At 46.7% G+C, this 20,573-nt stretch overlaps 1 protein-coding gene across 1 annotated transcript in view; it reads left to right on the top strand.

Moving 5' to 3' along the window:
- The window catches only part of LOC138487582 (zinc finger protein 282-like), a 101,910-nt gene that overhangs the window by 57,499 nt on the left and 23,838 nt on the right, over positions 1-20,573 (top strand). Inside the window, exon 3 of the mRNA XM_069614054.1 lies at positions 6,562-6,654. Within this exon, the coding sequence (XP_069470155.1) occupies positions 6,562-6,654 (93 nt within the window). The remainder of the gene's footprint in view (positions 1-6,561; positions 6,655-20,573) is intronic.

Raw genomic sequence — 20,573 nt, forward strand, 5'->3', positions numbered from 1 at the left:
TTCGGCGCGGTATAAGCATAATAACATAACATAACATATCAGGAATCCACTGGGTATCCCAAAATAGAGGATACTCCGAGCACCTGTCAAATTCAGCATGGAGGTGCCACCAGCCCATACCCTGCTCTGTGGGCCACACACAGGTGCCCAAAAACATACTCTAGGAGTACAGGGTTGTACTCCCACCCATGGGTGCCAGAACGGTATCCCTAGGGTCTGTACATCAAACCAAAAAGAGGAAGAGCTGCACTGCCAGGAATCCCACATTAACTCTGTTACTGCTCGTCAAAAAGAAACAGTTAATTTTGTCATCCCTTCCCTCCCGTCAAAAAAACCAAAAAAAGCCCCTCTCCTATCCCCCTTTCTCTTCCCATACTCCCACTAACGCACCCCACACACTCAAAACATAGCGCTAATTACACAGTGCCCCTCCTTGGGCCTTCACCCCACACAATAAAATCACGAATAAAACAAGCTAAAATAAGAATGACTAGTATTCCCGAGCCCTCTAATTATGCCGGCTCCTATTTATTTCCTTTTTACCTCTGTTATACAATGTCTGTGGTACCACCTTCTCCCCTTTTTCGGGAAGGCTCCCTACCCTTACATTTTCCTCTCCTTAATCTTCTCCTTGAAAAATGAATAATACCAAAAAACAAAACAAACCACACTCACAACACACCAACAATTTCAATCTCTGCACATTTGTGCTCTTCACACTCTCCCATACATCTGTCCCCTACTTATTATCACTTGCAAGGCTATACTCACGTGTGCGTGTTCACCCGAGCTCCTCCTTCACGGGGTTCCAGCAACACTTGCCTGCACTCTCCTCAGAGCCGCGCCCGGCTCCAAAGTGCAGGCAGGAATTCTGCAAAGATGACACCTGCGCGGGCACTGAGGAATATGCATTTTTGGGACTGGTTGCTGTAGGTGGGCGCAGCCCCTTCGGAGAAACTGCCTGGATACCTCCGCAAGTATGGGGGGATCACGTTGGGGTGAAAAAATGAAGGCACACCCCTAAACGCTCATGCCAGAAGAAAAACAACCCTCTATGGAAAAACAGGCAAGAGATTCTTGCAAGGATAACACGTTTTAATTATACAAAAAATAGGTGTGCCAGTAAAGAACTCTGCTGCTCAGGAATGTTCTGCGCACAAAGGGTGCAAGCAAGAGCTTAAAAAGGTGCACAGCGTCATTGGTATGCAGTAAAAACCTGTTTGGCTGGTTGGTGTGACCATATGTATGAACAGCCTACTCCATGGGGAATGCCAGTCCATTGGCCCTAGCCCCGTCTGTCCGTCTTCCATCACATGGGGTCAGGGAACCAGGGTCGTAATGGCAATTAAATGTATTATTCTAGCAATGCTACTCTATTAATACACAGGGTCCCTGGCATGATCATGGACTGGTAGAGGGGGAGGCTCGAGGTCACTGTGACCCGCACACATTTCACTCATCCCAGTTGCGTCGTCCCGCTTCCAAGGCTTCCACCCTCCCACACCTCGCATCACAAATCATGCCATTGTAAAGTGCAGATAGGGTGACCATTTTCTTAGATGTTTTATGGTTGACTGGTTTGTGTTCGGTGACCGGGGGTCAGCTAGCATATCGGAATTCAGGGGTCTTGGAATCGGGCAGTTGTAGGGGCTATAAATTGTAGTTGTCTGGGTGGGGGTCGGAGACTTGCTCTGGCCTGCGAGTGATAGCACATACAGCGAGGCGCCTAGCACCGTCTCATGGCCTTGCAGGATACATTCTTCCTCGAGATAAACATATTGGCAGCAGTTTTAGAACAAAGGAGGGTTTCTTGTGGGAATTTAACAGTGTGGGTCTCTCTCATTAGGCTTGGGCTACCACGCAGGCCCTATTTTCCTGCCATACCTACAAAAAAGGTGCCTGTTTATATGTGCGTACTACATCTACAATTCGCATGATATTATGTCTGTGCGGTGTCTCTTAATACGTTCCATCGCCCATGGCACACAGCAGGTTTCCCCCTAGGATTCGCCTCACCCTAAAGCGCGTAGGGGTGTGTGATATGTTCATTTCCTTCCCAACAAGATTTGCAGCAGGAAGCATGCTGGAGACCGTGTCTAGACGGTGTTGTGAAGCCGAGGGTCGAAGGTGTGAGTCCAAAAGAAAGCCAGAAGCCGTAGAAGCCCTGCAGCACGCCGGTGAGTGTTACCGAGCATTCTGAGCCCTTAAGTGACTAATTGCAGGCAACACTATTCAAATAGAATCACTTGCGTATGAGTAAAAGTGATGTGAATCTGACCGCTGATTGTCAAACAATGAAGAACTTGAAAAGTAGCACTAGCGCATAAGAAAATATTATTCCTTTGACTCTTGTAAGAGAGAAACTCAGTAAAACATGAAGGAAGGGTCACATGTGCCTAAAACCGATTTTGCGATAAACGGTAATCTTATAATCAATTGTAAAGTATCTGAAAAAAATGTAAGAACAAAGTTAAGTGACTGAACATTTACGTTACAAGGTATAGAGATCAAGCATTGCCAAGAGGGAAACAAGTGTTACTCTGTCCAGGAGTGAAACACATTTTTCCCAAAGCCAAAGTGTGGTACAAGGATTCCCATAAGCCATACCGACTACAAGCATTGCCCAAGCCAAGAGTGTGCAAGCATTGTCTCCAACCAAAGAGACTGACAACAAGGTTTATGAGTGAACTACCTCGGTTGGCAGGTTGCAAAGAGGCAAAGCAAGGTTGGGGGAAGGGAAGTTGGCTTCTTGTGATTTCTCTCTAAAAGCAGATACAACCTGCACTGCCAAAGCCAATAGTAGAAAGAGCAAATCATATCCTAAAGGCAATTTTGAGTTGTTGTTGTTGCAGACCGACACGAGTGGCAAAGAGGCTGCCCCTCTTGAAAGTGAATATTCAGAGGAAGAGTGCCTTGCTTACTTGAAGGTGTTGATGTGCACTAAAGTGAATCTTATTGTATCTGAACAAAACTTTTCAATGTCACAAAGATACAAAGTACTGAGGCTTTGGCAGTGCTTTTGGTTGTCATTAGATTTGAAACTTCAGTAGCACAACTGGAGGTGGAACTCTATGGGGCAGACGAGTAGATCATCATGGTGAATGCTTGCGGACGCTAACCAGAGCTGAGAGTTGTTCAGGTGGATGTAGAAGTGCTGTGAAGTCATCCTGACAAAGATAAACTGATTCCAAACACTGCTAAGAAAGACTTAATAAGTGCTAACCAGAAGTTGTGTTTCATTAACCTTACCAGAAGTTGTGTTTCATTAACCTTATCAGAAGTTGTGTTTCATTAACCTTATCAGAAGTTGTGTTTCATTAACCTTACCAGAAGGTGTGTTTCATTAACCTTACCAGAAGTTGTGTTTCATTAACCTTATCAGAAGTTGTGTTTCATTAACCTTACCAGAAGTTGTGTTTCATTAACCTTACCAGAAGGTGTGTTTCATTAACCTTACCAGAAGTTGTGTTTCATTAACCTTACCAGAAGGTGTGTTTCATTAACCTTACCAGAAGTTGTGTTTCATTAACCTTACCAGAAGGTGTGTTTCATTAACCTTACCAGAAGTTGTGTTTCATTAACCTTACCAGAAGGTGTGTTTCATTAACCTTACCAGAAGTTGTGTTTCATTAACCTTACCAGAAGTTGTGTTTCATTAACCTTACCAGAAGGTGTGTTTCATTAACCTTATCAGAAGTTGTGTTTCATTAACCTTACCAGAAGGTGTGTTTCATTAACCTTACCAGAAGTTGTGTTTCATTAACCTTACCAGAAGTTGTGTTTCATTAACCTTACCAGAAGGTGTGTTTCATTAACCTTACCAGAAGATGTGTTTCATTAACCTTACCAGAAGGTGTGTTTCATTAACCTTACCAGAAGTTGTGTTTCATTAACCTTACCAGAAGGTGTGTTTCATTAACCTTACCAGAAGTTGTGTTTCATTAACCTTACCAGAAGGTGTGTTTCATTAACCTTACCAGAAGTTGTGTTTCATTAACCTTACCAGAAGGTGTGTTTCATTAACCTTATCAGAAGTTGTGTTTCATTAACCTTACCAGAAGTTGTGTTTCATTAACCTTATCAGAAGTTGTGTTTCATTAACCTTACCAGAAGTTGTGTTTCATTAACCTTACCAGAAGGTGTGTTTCATTAACCTTATCAGAAGTTGTGTTTCATTAACCTTACCAGAAGTTGTGTTTCATTAACCTTATCAGAAGTTGTGTTTCATTAACCTTACCAGAAGGTGTGTTTCATTAACCTTACCAGAAGTTGTGTTTCATTAACCTTACCAGAAGTTGTGTTTCATTAACCTTACCAGAAGGTGTGTTTCATTAACCTTACCAGAAGTTGTGTTTCATTAACCTTACCAGAAGTTGTGTTTCATTAACCTTACCAGAAGGTGTGTTTCATTAACCTTACCAGAAGGTGTGTTTCATTAACCTTACCAGAAGTTGTGTTTCATTAACCTTACCAGAAGTTGTGTTTCATTAACCTTACCAGAAGGTGTGTTTCATTAACCTTACCAGAAGTTGTGTTTCATTAACCTTACCAGAAGGTGTGTTTCATTAACCTTACCAGAAGGTGTGTTTCATTAACCTTACCAGAAGGTGTGTTTCATTAACCTTACCAGAAGTTGTGTTTCATTAACCTTACCAGAAGGTGTGTTTCATTAACCTTACCAGAAGGTGTGTTTCATTAACCTTACCAGAAGTTGTGTTTCATTAACCTTACCAGAAGGTGTGTTTCATTAACCTTACCAGAAGTTGTGTTTCATTAACCTTACCAGAAGGTGTGTTTCATTAACCTTACCAGAAGTTGTGTTTCATTAACCTTACCAGAAGGTGTGTTTCATTAACCTTACCAGAAGTTGTGTTTCATTAACCTTACCAGAAGTTGTGTTTCATTAACCTTACCAGAAGGTGTGTTTCATTAACCTTATCAGAAGTTGTGTTTCATTAACCTTACCAGAAGGTGTGTTTCATTAACCTTACCAGAAGTTGTGTTTCATTAACCTTACCAGAAGGTGTGTTTCATTAACCTTACCAGAAGATGTGTTTCATTAACCTTACCAGAAGTTGTGTTTCATTAACTTTACCAGAAGGTGTGTTTCATTAACCTTACCAGAAGTTGTGTTTCATTAACCTTACCAGAAGGTGTGTTTCATTAACCTTACCAGAAGTTGTGTTTCATTAACCTTACCAGAAGTTGTGTTTCATTAACCTTACCAGAAGGTGTGTTTCATTAACCTTACCAGAAGGTGTGTTTCATTAACCTTACCAGAAGTTGTGTTTCATTAACCTTACCAGAAGGTGTGTTTCATTAACCTTACCAGAAGTTGTGTTTCATTAACCTTACCAGAAGGTGTGTTTCATTAACCTTACCAGAAGGTGTGTTTCATTAACCTTACCAGAAGTTGTGTTTCATTAACCTTACCAGAAGGTGTGTTTCATCAGAAGTTGTGTTTCACTAACCTTATCAGAAGTTGTGTCTATTTGAGTGTAGCAAGGAACAGTGTTTCTTCTTTGACATTTGTAAACTGGCAAAGCTCCTCATCCTGAAATTACATTGTTGCCCTTTGATGAAGTGGAAAGTCATTGTGCAAAGAAGAAGAGGAGCTTTTCTGTTGTTTGTTCTTTGGTTGACAGAACTTTCCTTTGACACATTGAAGGAACCAAGAACTAACTTGATACTTTATTGCAAACCCGGATCTCCTTGTTTCTTTTTGTTGAACGTTGGAACTGAATTTGACTTGAACCCTGGGGAAGGGGCGTTCACCCAGGTTACCAAGAAAGACTGGGAATATATTGAAAAGACCAGCATTGATGTTTATTGGAAATGGCCCTACAAATCTTTGTGTATTTTATGTTTAAGTGTGAGGGCCAGATATCCTTCAGTTTGCATAGGCAGGGAAATCCTCGTCAGAGTAGGGATAGTGAGGCATTTGATGAAACGTATCATTTAATAAAATGGAAAAATTGGAGAAACATCCAAAAGTTGTCCACCTCACACTGATTTGGAAGGATTCTCCCAATTCAAGATGGCTGTTGCTTAGACACCCTCTTCCTCTCACAAGACTTGCTAGAGTATTTATGTAGCTGCTGACAGGATGGTGGTGTGTAACAACTCAAGTCCTCCATGTTTTCTGCAAGACTCTTCATTACTTGATTACTTGCTTCTTGAAGCTCAATTCGTCTCCCGTCCATGGTCCCACAGATTTACCCCACAGGGGGATGCCCTTTTGAGCAGTCTGCATCCTTTTGTTCTGCCACTGAGTTTTTCCCCCCAAGCTGCCTGCAGCTGCAGTGGTCTTACTCTCGCTTTCCTAAAGAATTGATGCTTGTGTTGCTTTTCACCCTCTTTAGCAGCAGCGACCCCTGCTGCTGGGGTTTACATTTCATGGGGAAATAGTATGCCAGCATTTTCACGGACAGGAGACCTTTTGTTAAATAATCATACTGTGGGGTCATTCAGCACCTTCATCTAACATATGCCATGTGGTGAATAACAGATTATTCTCTCTAGTACACTTAATAATGTGAGTTTTGTTTATTTTATGACCAGGTCCACTTATTGTCAGCACTGTCTTTTCATTAAGAACCAAAGGAAAGCAAGACCTGAGTCCCACAGACACGGAGGAGGCGGTGAGAAGTCACGGTAGGCTTTGCGCATTAGCTGTGATCTGCAGTCGCACACATACATGTCTTGTCAACACATGAGAATGCAGACATTCCACTCTCCCACCACATGCACCCACCCGGATCCCAAGGAGAGAACATTAGAGGGTTTGTTGATTATAAGAGTTAGCTGGTAAAAATTGCAATATTTGAATGGTGACATGGGTGGTAGGAAGAAGAAGCCGGAGGCGAGGGAAAGAAAAAAAGGAAAGGAAGGATGTCAGAGAATAAGAGATGAGTGGAAGACAGAAAGGAATAAGGGATGGATGTGTGACGGAAGAGCGGGAAGCAGTAAGTGGAAAGGAGGCGAGAGGAAGAGAAAGGAACAGCAGAATGCAGCAGGGAGGAAGGCACAGGTGAAATGCGGCACAGAGGAAGGCACAGGTGGATTGCGTCTGGGAGGAAGGCACAGGTGAAATGCGGCACAGAGGAAGGCACAGGTGGATTGCGTCTGGGAGGAAGGCACAGGTGGAATGTGGCAGGGAGCAAGGCACAGGTAGAGTGCGGCAAGGAGGAAGGCACAAGTCGAATGTGGCAGGGAGGAAGAGGGAGATTGAGGCCAAGCGCACTCACCAGCCGGGTGTTGGAGACACTCTGCAAGGGAGCATAGCAAAACAAGTCCACAGTCAAAGGTGGTATTCAGTAGAGAACAAAGAACAACGAGGTAGTAGGCAGGAACGGGGGGAAAAGGTCATAAGGCGTGGAGAGTGAACCGATGCAGGAGGGCATCAGAACTGGATACAGGACGCAAGACCTACCGAAGTAGCCACAAGGTGAGAGGCGAGTAAAGCGGCGTGATAAAAATCAATGGTTGGGGGCACTCGATCCAGCAAGGGGACTAGGATGCAAAGGTTGAAGAAGCAGTGTATAGCATCCAGGCACGGACAGGGCCAGACAGGAAGAATAGCCAAGGCCTAAAGCGCAGGGCTTTAGCATGGCTGGCGTCGCCTGCCGGCTCCATGAGAGGAAGTGAAGAAAAGATGCATCAGGCCAATCGGAGGACCCTGGAGGCGGGTCCATGGAATGGAGGGGCTGGAGGACGCAGTGGAGGTTGACACAATTTTGGTGGCCATGTAACGATGCCCACATTGTAATGAAAAGTAAGGCCAATGGGGCTTTCCTGTGGGCATGATGAGGCTGCAGGGCCCTCCAGTGCCAGACAAGAAGGGCAAAAGGTGGGGTACATGTGTGTACATCGCCTTTTGCACTGCATGTTTGTACCGTGAAAAGCGAGTAAACGCTGCCTGGCAACTGCTTGCCATGCTCGCATGTCGGCCAGGGTTTAATTGCATTTTTGAACACTGTGTAGCATGCATGCATGCATGGCAGTCGGCTTGTACAATTTATTCCTATGGGACCAGCCTCCTTTATGCTGGCACAGAAAGATGGCAGACCCCGTAGGGATCTCCCTAATTTGCGCTGGCATAAAAATGCATGCCTGAGCAAATGCTGAAGCATTTGTATAGCGGAGAGGAAGGAAAGCGGTGGAAATGTAAGTTGCCTTCTGCCCCTCTTCTGCGCTACACAAATGGACAGAAATGGAGGGTAATGTAAGAAACATGCATAAAAGCCTTAATCTGGGCTTTTTCACGCATGTGTCTTATGTTACATCCCCCATGAACATGAGCCCCTGAGTGTCCTACTTGTTGGGGAGTAGAAAGACAGTTACATGCATTAAATACAAAGCCTAGTTTCCAAATTAAATGGAATATTATGTTTTAATAATTTTTTGTCTTAACTGTGGAAAATCGGGATAAATCTGGCCCCTGGCAGTTGGGAAACATTTGCGTTTGTTCCAGCAAGTTTAGTGGTCTGCTGCCTTCTCATACAATCTATCTCTTAATTTCCCCCTCCTTATCCTCATGTCAGTGGTCTTTCACCCTCCTTATTGTCAGCATCATGTCAGTGGTGATTTCCCCCTCTTTATCCTCAGCATCATGTCATTGGTGACCTCCCACTCCTTATCCTCAGCATCATGGCTGTGGTCGATGTCCTCCTCCCTATCCTCAGCATCATGTCAGTGGTGATTTTCCCCTCCTTATCCTCAGCATCATTGTGTTGGTGATTTCCCCCTCCTTATCCTCAGTATCATGTCATTGGTGATTTTCCCCTCCTTATCCTCAGCATCATGTCATTGGTGATTTCCCCCTCCTTATCCCCAGCATCATGTCATTGGTGATTTCCCCCTCCTTATCCTGGCCATCATGTCATTGGTGATTTCTCCCTCCTTATCCTCACCATCATGTCATTGGTGATTTCCCCTCCTTATCCTCAGCATCATGTATGTGGTGATTTCCCCCTCCTTATCCTCTGCATCATGTCAGGGGTCATTTCCCCTCCTTATCCCCAGCATCATGTCAGTGGTGATTTCCCCTCCTTATCCTCTGCATCATGTCAGTGGTGATTTCCCCCTCCTTATGCTCAGCATCATGTCAGTGGTGATTTCCCCCTCCTTATCCTCTGCATCATGTCAGGGGTCATTTCCCCTCCTTATCCTCAGCATCATGTCAGTGGTGATGTCCCCCTCCTTATCCTCAACATCATGTCCGGGGTCATTTCCCCCTCCTTATCCTCAGCATCATGTCTGTGGTCATTTCCCCCTCCTTATCCTCAGCATCATGTCCGGGGTCATTTCCCCCTCCTTATCCTCAGCATCATGTCAGTGGTGATTTCCCCCTCCTTATCCTCAGCATCATGTCATTAGTGATTTCCCCCTCCTTATCATCAGCATCATGTCATTGGTGATTTCCCCTCCTTATCACCCCCCCTTATCCTCAGCATCATGTAATTGGTGATGTCCCCCTCCTTATCCTCAGCACCATGTCATTGGTGATTTCCCCCTCCTTATCCTCAGCATCATGTCATTGGTGATTTCCCCTCCTTATCCCCAGCATCATGTCATTGGTGATTTCCCCCTCCTTATCCTCAGCATCATGTCATTGGTGATTTCCTCCTCCTTATCCTCAGCATCATGTCAGTGTCCTTTCCCCTCCTTATCCTCAGCATCATGTCAGTGTCCTTTCCCCTCCTTATCCTCAGCATCATGTCAGTGTCCTTTCCCCCTCCTTATCCTTAGCATCATGTCATTGGTGATTTCCTCCTCCTTATCCTCAGCATCATGTCAGTGTCCTTTCCCCTCCTTATCCTCAGCATCATGTCAGTGGTCCTTTCCCCCTCCTTATCCTCAGCATCATGTCAGTGGTCATTTCCCCCTCCTTATCCTCAGCATCATGTCTGTGGTCATTTCCCCCTCCTTATCCTCAGCATCATGTCAGTGGTCCTTTCCCCCTCCTTATCCTCAGCATCATGTCAGTGGTCCTTTCCCCCTCCTTATCCTCGGCATCATGTCTGTGGTCATTTCCCCCTCCTTATCCTCAGCATCATGTCAGTGGTCCTTTCCCCCTCCTTATCCTCATCATCATGTCATTGGTGATTTCCCCCTCCTTATCCTCAGCATCATGTCATTAGTGATTTCCCCCTCCTTATCCTCAGCATCATGGCTGTGGTCGATTTCCTCCTCCCTATCCTCAGCATCATGTCATTGGTGATTCCCCCTCCTTATCCTCAGCATCATGTCTAGGGTCATTTCCCCCTCCTTATCCTCAGCATCATGTCATTGATCATTTCCCCCTCCTTATCCTCAGCATCATGTCAGTGGTCATTTCCCCCCTTATCCTCTGTTTCATGTCTGTGGTGATTTCCCCCTCCTTATCCTCAGCATCATGGCGGTGGTCGATTTCCTCCTCCCTATCCTCGGCATCATGTCTGTGGAGATTTCCCCCTCCTTATCCTGAGCATCATGTCTGTGGTGATTTCCCCCTCCTTATCCTCAGCATCATGACAGTGGTGATTTCCCCTCCTTATCCCCAGCATCATGTCAGTGTCCTTTCCCCCTCTTTATCCTTAGCATCATGTCATTGGTGATTTCCTCCTCCTTATCCTCAGCATCATGTCAGTGTCCTTTCCCCTCCTTACCCTCAGCATCATGTCAGTGGTCCTTTCCCTCTCCTTATCCTCAGCATCATGTCAGTGGTGATTTCCCCCTCCTTATCCTCAGCATCATGTCATTAGTGATTTCCCCCTCCTTATCATCAGCATCATGTCATTGGTGATTTCCCCTCCTTATCACCCCCCCCTTATCCTCAGCATCATGTAATTGGTGATGTCCCCCTCCTTATCCTCAGCACCATGTCATTGGTGATTTCCCCCTCCTTATCCTCAGCATCATGTCATTGGTGATTTCCCCTCCTTATCCCCAGCATCATGTCATTGGTGATTTCCCCCTCCTTATCCTCAGCATCATGTCATTGGTGATTTCCTCCTCCTTATCCTCAGCATCATGTCAGTGTCCTTTCCCCTCCTTATCCTCAGCATCATGTCAGTGTCCTTTCCCCTCCTTATCCTCAGCATCATGTCAGTGTCCTTTCCCCCTCCTTATCCTTAGCATCATGTCATTGGTGATTTCCTCCTCCTTATCCTCAGCATCATGTCAGTGTCCTTTCCCCTCCTTATCCTCAGCATCATGTCAGTGGTCCTTTCCCCCTCCTTATCCTCAGCATCGTGTCAGTGGTCATTTCCCCCTCCTTATCCTCAGCATCATGTCTGTGGTCATTTCCCCCTCCTTATCATGTCAGTGGTCCTTTCCCCCTCCTTATCCTCAGCATCATGTCAGTGGTCCTTTCCCCCTCCTTATCCTCAGCATCATGTCTGTGGTTATTTCCCCCTCCTTATCCTCATCATCATGTCATTGGTGATTTCCCCCTCCTTATCCTCAGCATCATGTCATTAGTGATTTCCCCCTCCTTATCCTCAGCATCATGGCTGTGGTCGATTTCCTCCTCCCTATCCTCAGCATCATGTCATTGGTGATTTCCCCTCCTTATCCTCAGCATCATGTCTAGGGTCATTTCCCCCTCCTTATCCTCAGCATCATGTCATTGATCATTTCCCCCTCCTTATCCTCAGCATCATGTCAGTGGTCATTTCCCCCCTTATCCTCTGTTTCATGTCTGTGGTGATTTCCCCCTCCTTATCCTCAGCATCATGGCGGTGGTCGATTTCCTCCTCCCTATCCTCGGCATCATGTCTGTGGAGATTTCCCCCTCCTTATCCTGAGCATCATGTCTGTGGTGATTTCCCCCTCCTTATCCTCAGCATCATGACAGTGGTGATTTCCCCTCCTTATCCCCAGCATCATGTCATTGGTGATTTCCTCCTCCCTATCCTCAGCATCATGTCATTGGTGATTTCCCCTCCTTATCCCCAGCATCATGTCATTGGTGATTTCCCCCTCCTTATCCTCAGCATCATGTCATTGGTGATTTCCTCCTCCCTATCCTCAGCATCATGTCATTGGTGATTTCCCCTCCTTATCCCCAGCATCATGTCATTGGTGATTTCCCCCTCCTTATCCCCAGCATCATGTCATTGGTGATTTCCTCCTCCCTATCCTCAGCATCATGTCATTGGTGATTTCCCCCTCCTTATATCCAGCATCATGTCATTGGTGATTTCCCCCTCCTTATCCTCAGCATCATGTCATTGGTGATTTCCCCTCCTTATCCCCAGCATCATGTCATTGGTGATTTCCCCTCCTTATCCTCAGCATCATCTTATTGGTGATTTCACCCTCCTTATCCTCAGCATCATGTCATTGGTGATTTCCCCCTCCTTATCCTCAGCATCATGTCATTGGTGGTTTCCCCCTCCTTATCCTCGGCATCATGGCTGTGGTCGATTTCCCCCTCCCTATCCTCAGCATCATGTCATTGGTGATTTCCCCCTCCTTATCCTCAGCATCATGTCATTGGTGGTTTCCCCCTCCTTATCCTCGGCATCATGGCTGTGGTCGATTTCCTCTTCCCTATCCTCAGCATCATGTAATTGGTGATTTCTCTCTCCTTATCCTCGGCATCATGTCATTAGTGATTTCCCCCTCCTTATCCTCAGCATCATGGCTGTGGTCGATTTCCTCCTCCCTATCCTCAGCATCATGTCATTGGTGATTCCCCCTCCTTATCCTCAGCATCATGTCTAGGGTCATTTCCCCCTCCTTATCCTCAGCATCATGTCATTGATCATTTCCCCCTCCTTATCCTCAGCATCATGTCAGTGGTCATTTCCCCCCTTATCCTCTGTTTCATGTCTGTGGTGATTTCCCCCTCCTTATCCTCAGCATCATGGCGGTGGTCGATTTCCTCCTCCCTATCCTCGGCATCATGTCTGTGGAGATTTCCCCCTCCTTATCCTGAGCATCATGTCTGTGGTTATTTCCCCCTCCTTATCCTCAGCATCATGACAGTGGTGATTTCCCCTCCTTATCCCCAGCATCATGTCATTGGTGATTTCCTCCTCCCTATCCTCAGCATCATGTCATTGGTGATTTCCCCTCCTTATCCCCAGCATCATGTCATTGGTGATTTCCCCCTCCTTATCCTCAGCATCATGTCATTGGTGATTTCCTCCTCCCTATCCTCAGCATCATGTCATTGGTGATTTCCCCTCCTTATCCTCAGCATCATGTCATTGGTGATTTCCCCCTCCTTATCCCCAGCATCATGTCATTGGTGATTTCCTCCTCCCTATCCTCAGCATCATGTCATTGGTGATTTCCCCCTCCTTATATCCAGCATCATGTCATTGGTGATTTCCCCCTCCTTATCCTCAGCATCATGTCATTGGTGGTTTCCCCCTCCTTATCCTCGGCATCATGGCTGTGGTCGATTTCCCCCTCCCTATCCTCAGCATCATGTCATTGGTGATTTCCCCCTCCTTATCCTCAGCATCATGTCATTGGTGGTTTCCCCCTCCTTATCCTCGGCATCATGGCTGTGGTCGATTTCCTCTTCCCTATCCTCAGCATCATGTAATTGGTGATTTCTCTCTCCTTATCCTCGGCATCATGGCTGTGGTCGATGTCCCCCTCCTTATCCTCAGCATCATGTCATTGGTGATTTCCCCCTCCTTATCCTCAGCATCATGTCATTGGTGATTTCCCCCTCCTTATCCTCAGCATCATGTCATTGGTGGTTTCCCGCTCCTTATCCTCGGCATCATGGCTGTGGTCGATTTCCCCCTCCCTATCCTCAGCATCATGTCATTGGTGATTTCCCCCTCCTTATCCTCAGCATCATGTCATTGGTGGTTTCCCCCTCCTTAACCTCGGCATCATGGCTGTGGTCGATGTCCTCTTCCCTATCCTCAGCATCATGTAATTGGTGATTTCTCTCTCCTTATCCTCGGCATCATGGCTGTGGTCGATTTCCCCCTCCTTATCCTCAGCATCATGTCATTGGTGATTTCCCCCTCCTTATCCTCAGCATCATGTCATTGGTGATTTCCCCCTCCTTATCCTCAGCATCATGTCATTGGTGGTTTCCCGCTCCTTATCCTCGGCATCATGGCTGTGGTCGATTTCCCCCTCCCTATCCTCAGCATCATGTCATTGGTGATTTCCCCCTCCTTATCCTCAGCATCATGTCATTGGTGGTTTCCCCCTCCTTAACCTCGGCATCATGGCTGTGGTCGATGTCCTCTTCCCTATCCTCAGCATCATGTAATTGGTGATTTCTCTCTCCTTATCCTCGGCATCATGGCTGTGGTCGATTTCCTCTTCCCTATCCTCAGCATCATGTCATTGGTGATTTCCCCCTCCTTATCCCCAGCATCATGTCATTGGTGATTTCCCCCTCCTTATCCTCAGCATCATGTCATTGGTGATTTCCCCTCCTTATCCCCAGCATCATGTCATTGGTGATTTCCCCCTCCTTATCCTCAGCATCATCTTATTGGTGATTTCCCCTTCCTTATCCTCAGCATCATGTCATTGGTGATTTTCCCCTCCTTATCCTCAGCATCATCTTATTGGTGATTTCCCCCTCCTTATCCTCAGCATCATGTGATTGGTGATTTCCCCCTCCTTATCCCCAGCATCATGTCATTGGTGATTTCCCCCTCCTTATCCCCAGCATCATGTCATTGGTGATTTCCTCCTCCCTATCCTCAGCATCATGTCATTGGTGATTTCCCCCTCCTTATCCCCAGCATCATGTCATTGGTGATTTCCCCCTCCTTATCCTCAGCATCATGTCATTGGTGATTTCCCCCTCCTTATCCTCAGCATCATCTTATTTGTGATTTCCCCCTCCTTATCCTCAGCATCATGTCATTGGTGATTTCCCCCTCCTTATCCTCAGCATCATGTCATTGGTGGTTTCCCCCTCCTTATCCTCGCCATCATGTCTGTGGTCATTTCCCCCTCCTTATCCTCAGCATCATGTCCGGGGACATTTCCCCCTCCTTATCCTCAGCATTATGTCAGTGGTGATTTCCCCCTCCTTATCCTCAGCATCATGTCATTAGTGATTTCCCCCTCCTTATCATCAGCATCATGTCATTAGTGATTTCCCCCTCCTTATCATCAGCATCATGTCATTGGTGATTCCCCCTCCTTATCCTCAGCATCATGTCATTAGTGATTTCCCCCTCCTTATCATCAGCATCATGTCATTGGTGATTTCCCCCTCCTTATCCCCAGCATCATGTCATTGGTGATTTCCCCCTCCTTATCCTCAGCATCATGTCATTGGTGATTTCCCCTCCTTATCCCCAGCATCATGTCATTGGTGATTTCCCCCTCCTTATCCTCAGCATCATCTTATTGGTGATTTCCCCTTCCTTATCCTCAGCATCATGTCATTGGTGATTTCCCCCTCCTTATCCTCAGCATCATCTTATTGGTGATTTCCCCCTCCTTATCCTCAGCATCATGTGATTGGTGATTTCCCCCTCCTTATCCCCAGCATCATGTCATTGGTGATTTCCCCCTCCTTATCCCCAGCATCATGTCATTGGTGATTTCCTCCTCCCTATCCTCAGCATCATCTTATTTGTGATTTCCCCCTCCTTATCCTCAGCATCATGTCATTGGTGATTTCCCCCTCCTTATCCTCAGCTTCATGTCATTGGTGGTTTCCCCCTCCTTATCCTCGCCATCATGTCTGTGGTCATTTCCCCCTCCTTATCCTCAGCATCATGTCCGGGGACATTTCCCCCTCCTTATCCTCAGCATTATGTCAGTGGTGATTTCCCCCTCCTTATCCTCAGCATCATGTCATTAGTGATTTCCCCCTCCTTATCATCAGCATCATGTCATTGGTGATTCCCCCTCCTTATCACCCCCCTTATCCTCAGCATCATGTAATTGGTGATGTCCCCCCTCCTTATCCTCAGCACCATGTCATTGGTGATTGCCCCCTCCTTATCCTCAGCATCATGTCATTGGTGATTTCCCCTCCTTATCCCCAGCATCATGTCATTGGTGATTTCCCCCTCCTTATCCTCAGCATCATGTCATTGGTGATTTCCTCCTCCTTATCCTCAGCATCATGTCAGTGTCCTTTCCCCTCCTTATCCTCAGCATCATGTCAGTGTCCTTTCCCTTCCTTATCCTCAGCATCATGTCAGTGTCCTTTCCCCCTCCTTATCCTTAGCATCATGTCATTGGTGATTTCCTCCTCCTTATCCTCAGCATCATGTCAGTGTCCTTTCCCCTCCTTATCCTCAGCATCATGTCAGTGGTTATTTCCCCCTCCTTATCCTCATCATCATGTCATTGGTGATTTCCCCCTCCTTATCCTCAGCATCATGTCATTGGTGATTTCCCCCTCCTTATCCTCAGCATCATGTCATTAGTGATTTCCCCCTCCTTATCCTCAGCATCATGGCTGTGGTCGATTTCCTCCTCCCTATCCTCAGCATCATGTCTAGGGTGATTCCCCCTCCTTATCATCAGCATCATGTCAGTGGTCATTTCCCCCTCCTTATCCTCAGCATCATGTCTGTGGTCATTTCCCCCTCCTTATCCTCAGCATCATGTCAGTGGTCCTTTCCCCCTCCTTATCCTCAGCAGCATGGCTGTGGTCGATTTCCTCCTCCCTATCCTCAGCATCATGTCTAGGGTGATTCCTCCTCCTTATCCTCAGCATCATGTCATTGATCATTTCCCCCTCCTTATCCTCAGCATCATGTCAGTGGTCATTTCCCCCCTTATCCTCTGTTTCATGTCTGTGGTGATTTCCCCCTCCTTATCCTCAGCATCATGGCGGTGGTCGATTTCCTCCTCCCTATCCTCGGCATCATGTCTGTGGTGATTTCCCCCTCCTTATCCTGAGCATCATGTCTGTGGTGATTTCCCCCTCCTTATCCTCAGCATCATGACAGTGGTGATTTCCCCTCCTTATCCCCAGCATCATGTCATTGGTGATTTCCTCCTCCCTATCCTCAGCATCATGTCATTGGTGATTTCCCCTCCTTATCCCCAGCATCATGTCATTGGTGATTTCCCCCTCCTTATCCTCAGCATCATGTCATTGGTGATTTCCTCCTCCCTATCCTCAGCATCATGTCATTGGTGATTTCCCCTCCTTATCCCCAGCATCATGTCATTGGTGATTTCCCCCTCCTTATCCCCAGCATCATGTCATTGGTGATTTCCTCCTCCCTATCCTCAGCATCATGTCATTGGTGATTTCCCCCTCCTTATCCCCAGCATCATGTCATTGGTGATTTCCCCCTCCTTATCCTCAGCATCATGTCATTGGTGATTTCCCCTCCTTATCCCCAGCATCATGTCATTGGTGATTTCCCCCTCCTTATCCTCAGCATCATCATATTGGTGATTTCCCACTCCTTATCCTCAGCATCATGTCATTGGTGATTTCCCCCTCCTTATCCTGAGCATCATGTCATTGGTGGTTTCCCCCTCCTTATCCTCGGCATCATGGCTGTGGTCGATTTCCCCCTCCCTATCCTCAGCATCATGTCATCGGTGATTTCCCCCTCCTTATCCTCAGCATCATGTCATTGGTGGTTTCCCCCTCCTTATCCTCGGCATCATGGCTGTGGTCGATTTCCTCTTCCCTATCCTCAGCATCATGTAATTGGTGATTTCTCTCTCCTTATCCTCGGCATCATGGCTGTGGTCGATTTCCCCCTCCTTATCCTCAGCATCATGTCATTGGTGATTTCCCCCTCCTTATCCTCAGCATCATGTCATTGGTGATTTCCCCCTCCTTATCCTCAGCATCATGTCATTGGTGGTTTCCCCCTCCTTATCCTCGGCATCATGGCTGTGGTTGATTTCCCCCTCCCTATCCTCAGCATCATGTCATTGGTGATTTCCCCCTCCTTATCCTCAGCATCATGTCATTGGTGGTTTCCCGCTCCTTATCCTCGGCATCATGGCTGTGGTCGATTTCCCCCTCCCTATCCTCAGCATCATGTCATTGGTGATTTCCCCCTCCTTATCCTCAGCATCATGTCATTGGTGGTTTCCCCCTCCTTAACCTCGGCATCATGGCTGTGGTCGATGTCCTCTTCCCTATCCTCAGCATCATGTAATTGGTGATTTCTCTCTCCTTATCCTCGGCATCATGGCTGTGGTCGATTTCCTCTTCCCTATCCTCAGCATCATGTCATTGGTGATTTCCCCCTCCTTATCCCCAGCATCATGTCATTGGTGATTTCCCCCTCCTTATCCTCAGCATCATGTCATTGGTGATTTCCCCTCCTTATCCCCAGCATCATGTCATTGGTGATTTCCCCCTCCTTATCCTCAGCATCATCTTATTGGTGATTTCCCCTTCCTTATCCTCAGCATCATGTCATTGGTGATTTCCCCCTCCTTATCCTCAGCATCATCTTATTGGTGATTTCCCCCTCCTTATCCTCAGCATCATGTGATTGGTGATTTCCCCCTCCTTATCCCCAGCATCATGTCATTGGTGATTTCCCCCTCCTTATCCCCAGCATCATGTCATTGGTGATTTCCTCCTCCCTATCCTCAGCATCATGTCATTGGTGATTTCCCCCTCCTTATCCCCAGCATCATGTCATTGGTGATTTCCCCCTCCTTATCCTCAGCATCATGTCATTGGTGATTTCCCCCTCCTTATCCTCAGCATCATCTTATTTGTGATTTCCCCCTCCTTATCCTCAGCATCATGTCATTGGTGATTTCCCCCTCCTTATCCTCAGCATCATGTCATTGGTGGTTTCCCCCTCCTTATCCTCGCCATCATGTCTGTGGTCATTTCCCCCTCCTTATCCTCAGCATCATGTCCGGGGACATTTCCCCCTCCTTATCCTCAGCATTATGTCAGTGGTGATTTCCCCCTCCTTATCCTCAGCATCATGTCATTAGTGATTTCCCCCTCCTTATCATCAGCATCATGTCATTGGTGATTCCCCCTCCTTATCCTCAGCATCATGTCATTAGTGATTTCCCCCTCCTTATCATCAGCATCATGTCATTGGTGATTTCCCCCTCCTTATCCCCAGCATCATGTCATTGGTGATTTCCCCCTCCTTATCCTCAGCATCATGTCATTGGTGATTTCCCCTCCTTATCCCCAGCATCATGTCATTGGTGATTTCCCCCTCCTTATCCTCAGCATCATCTTATTGGTGATTTCCCCTTCCTTATCCTCAGCATCATGTCATTGGTGATTTCCCCCTCCTTATCCTCAGCATCATCTTATTGGTGATTTCCCCCTCCTTATCCTCAGCATCATGTGATTGGTGATTTCCCCCTCCTTATCCCCAGCATCATGTCATTGGTGATTTCCCCCTCCTTATCCCCAGCATCATGTCATTGGTGATTTCCTCCTCCCTATCCTCAGCATCATCTTATTTGTGATTTCCCCCTCCTTATCCTCAGCATCATGTCATTGGTGATTTCCCCCTCCTTATCCTCAGCATCATGTCATTGGTGGTTTCCCCCTCCTTATCCTCGCCATCATGTCTGTGGTCATTTCCCCCTCCTTATCCTCAGCATCATGTCCGGGGACATTTCCCCCTCCTTATCCTCAGCATTATGTCAGTGGTGATTTCCCCCTCCTTATCCTCAGCATCATGTCATTAGTGATTTCCCCCTCCTTATCATCAGCATCATGTCATTGGTGATTCCCCCTCCTTATCACCCCCCTTATCCTCAGCATCATGTAATTGGTGATGTCCCCCCTCCTTATCCTCAGCACCATGTCATTGGTGATTGCCCCCTCCTTATCCTCAGCATCATGTCATTGGTGATTTCCCCTCCTTATCCCCAGCATCATGTCATTGGTGATTTCCCCCTCCTTATCCTCAGCATCATGTCATTGGTGATTTCCTCCTCCTTATCCTCAGCATCATGTCAGTGTCCTTTCCCCTCCTTATCCTCAGCATCATGTCAGTGTCCTTTCCCTTCCTTATCCTCAGCATCATGTCAGTGTCCTTTCCCCCTCCTTATCCTTAGCATCATGTCATTGGTGATTTCCCCCTCCTTAACCTCGGCATCATGGCTGTGGTCGATGTCCTCTTCCCTATCCTCAGCATCATGTAATTGGTGATTTCTCTCTCCTTATCCTCGGCATCATGGCTGTGGTCGATTTCCTCTTCCCTATCCTCAGCATCATGTCATTGGTGATTTCCCCCTCCTTATCCCCAGCATCATGTCATTGGTGATTTCCCCCTCCTTATCCTCAGCATCATGTCATTGGTGATTTCCCCTCCTTATCCCCAGCATCATGTCATTGGTGATTTCCCCCTCCTTATCCTCAGCATCATCTTATTGGTGATTTCCCCTTCCTTATCCTCAGCATCATGTCATTGGTGATTTCCCCCTCCTTATCCTCAGCATCATCTTATTGGTGATTTCCCCCTCCTTATCCTCAGCATCATGTGATTGGTGATTTCCCCCTCCTTATCCCCAGCATCATGTCATTGGTGATTTCCCCCTCCTTATCCCCAGCATCATGTCATTGGTGATTTCCTCCTCCCTATCCTCAGCATCATGTCATTGGTGATTTCCCCCTCCTTATCCCCAGCATCATGTCATTGGTGATTTCCCCCTCCTTATCC

Source organism: Ambystoma mexicanum, chromosome 9, assembly GCF_040938575.1.
Source record: "Ambystoma mexicanum isolate Mex_15411 chromosome 9, UKY_AmexF1_1, whole genome shotgun sequence".
Taxonomy (NCBI): Eukaryota; Metazoa; Chordata; class Amphibia; order Caudata; family Ambystomatidae; genus Ambystoma; species Ambystoma mexicanum.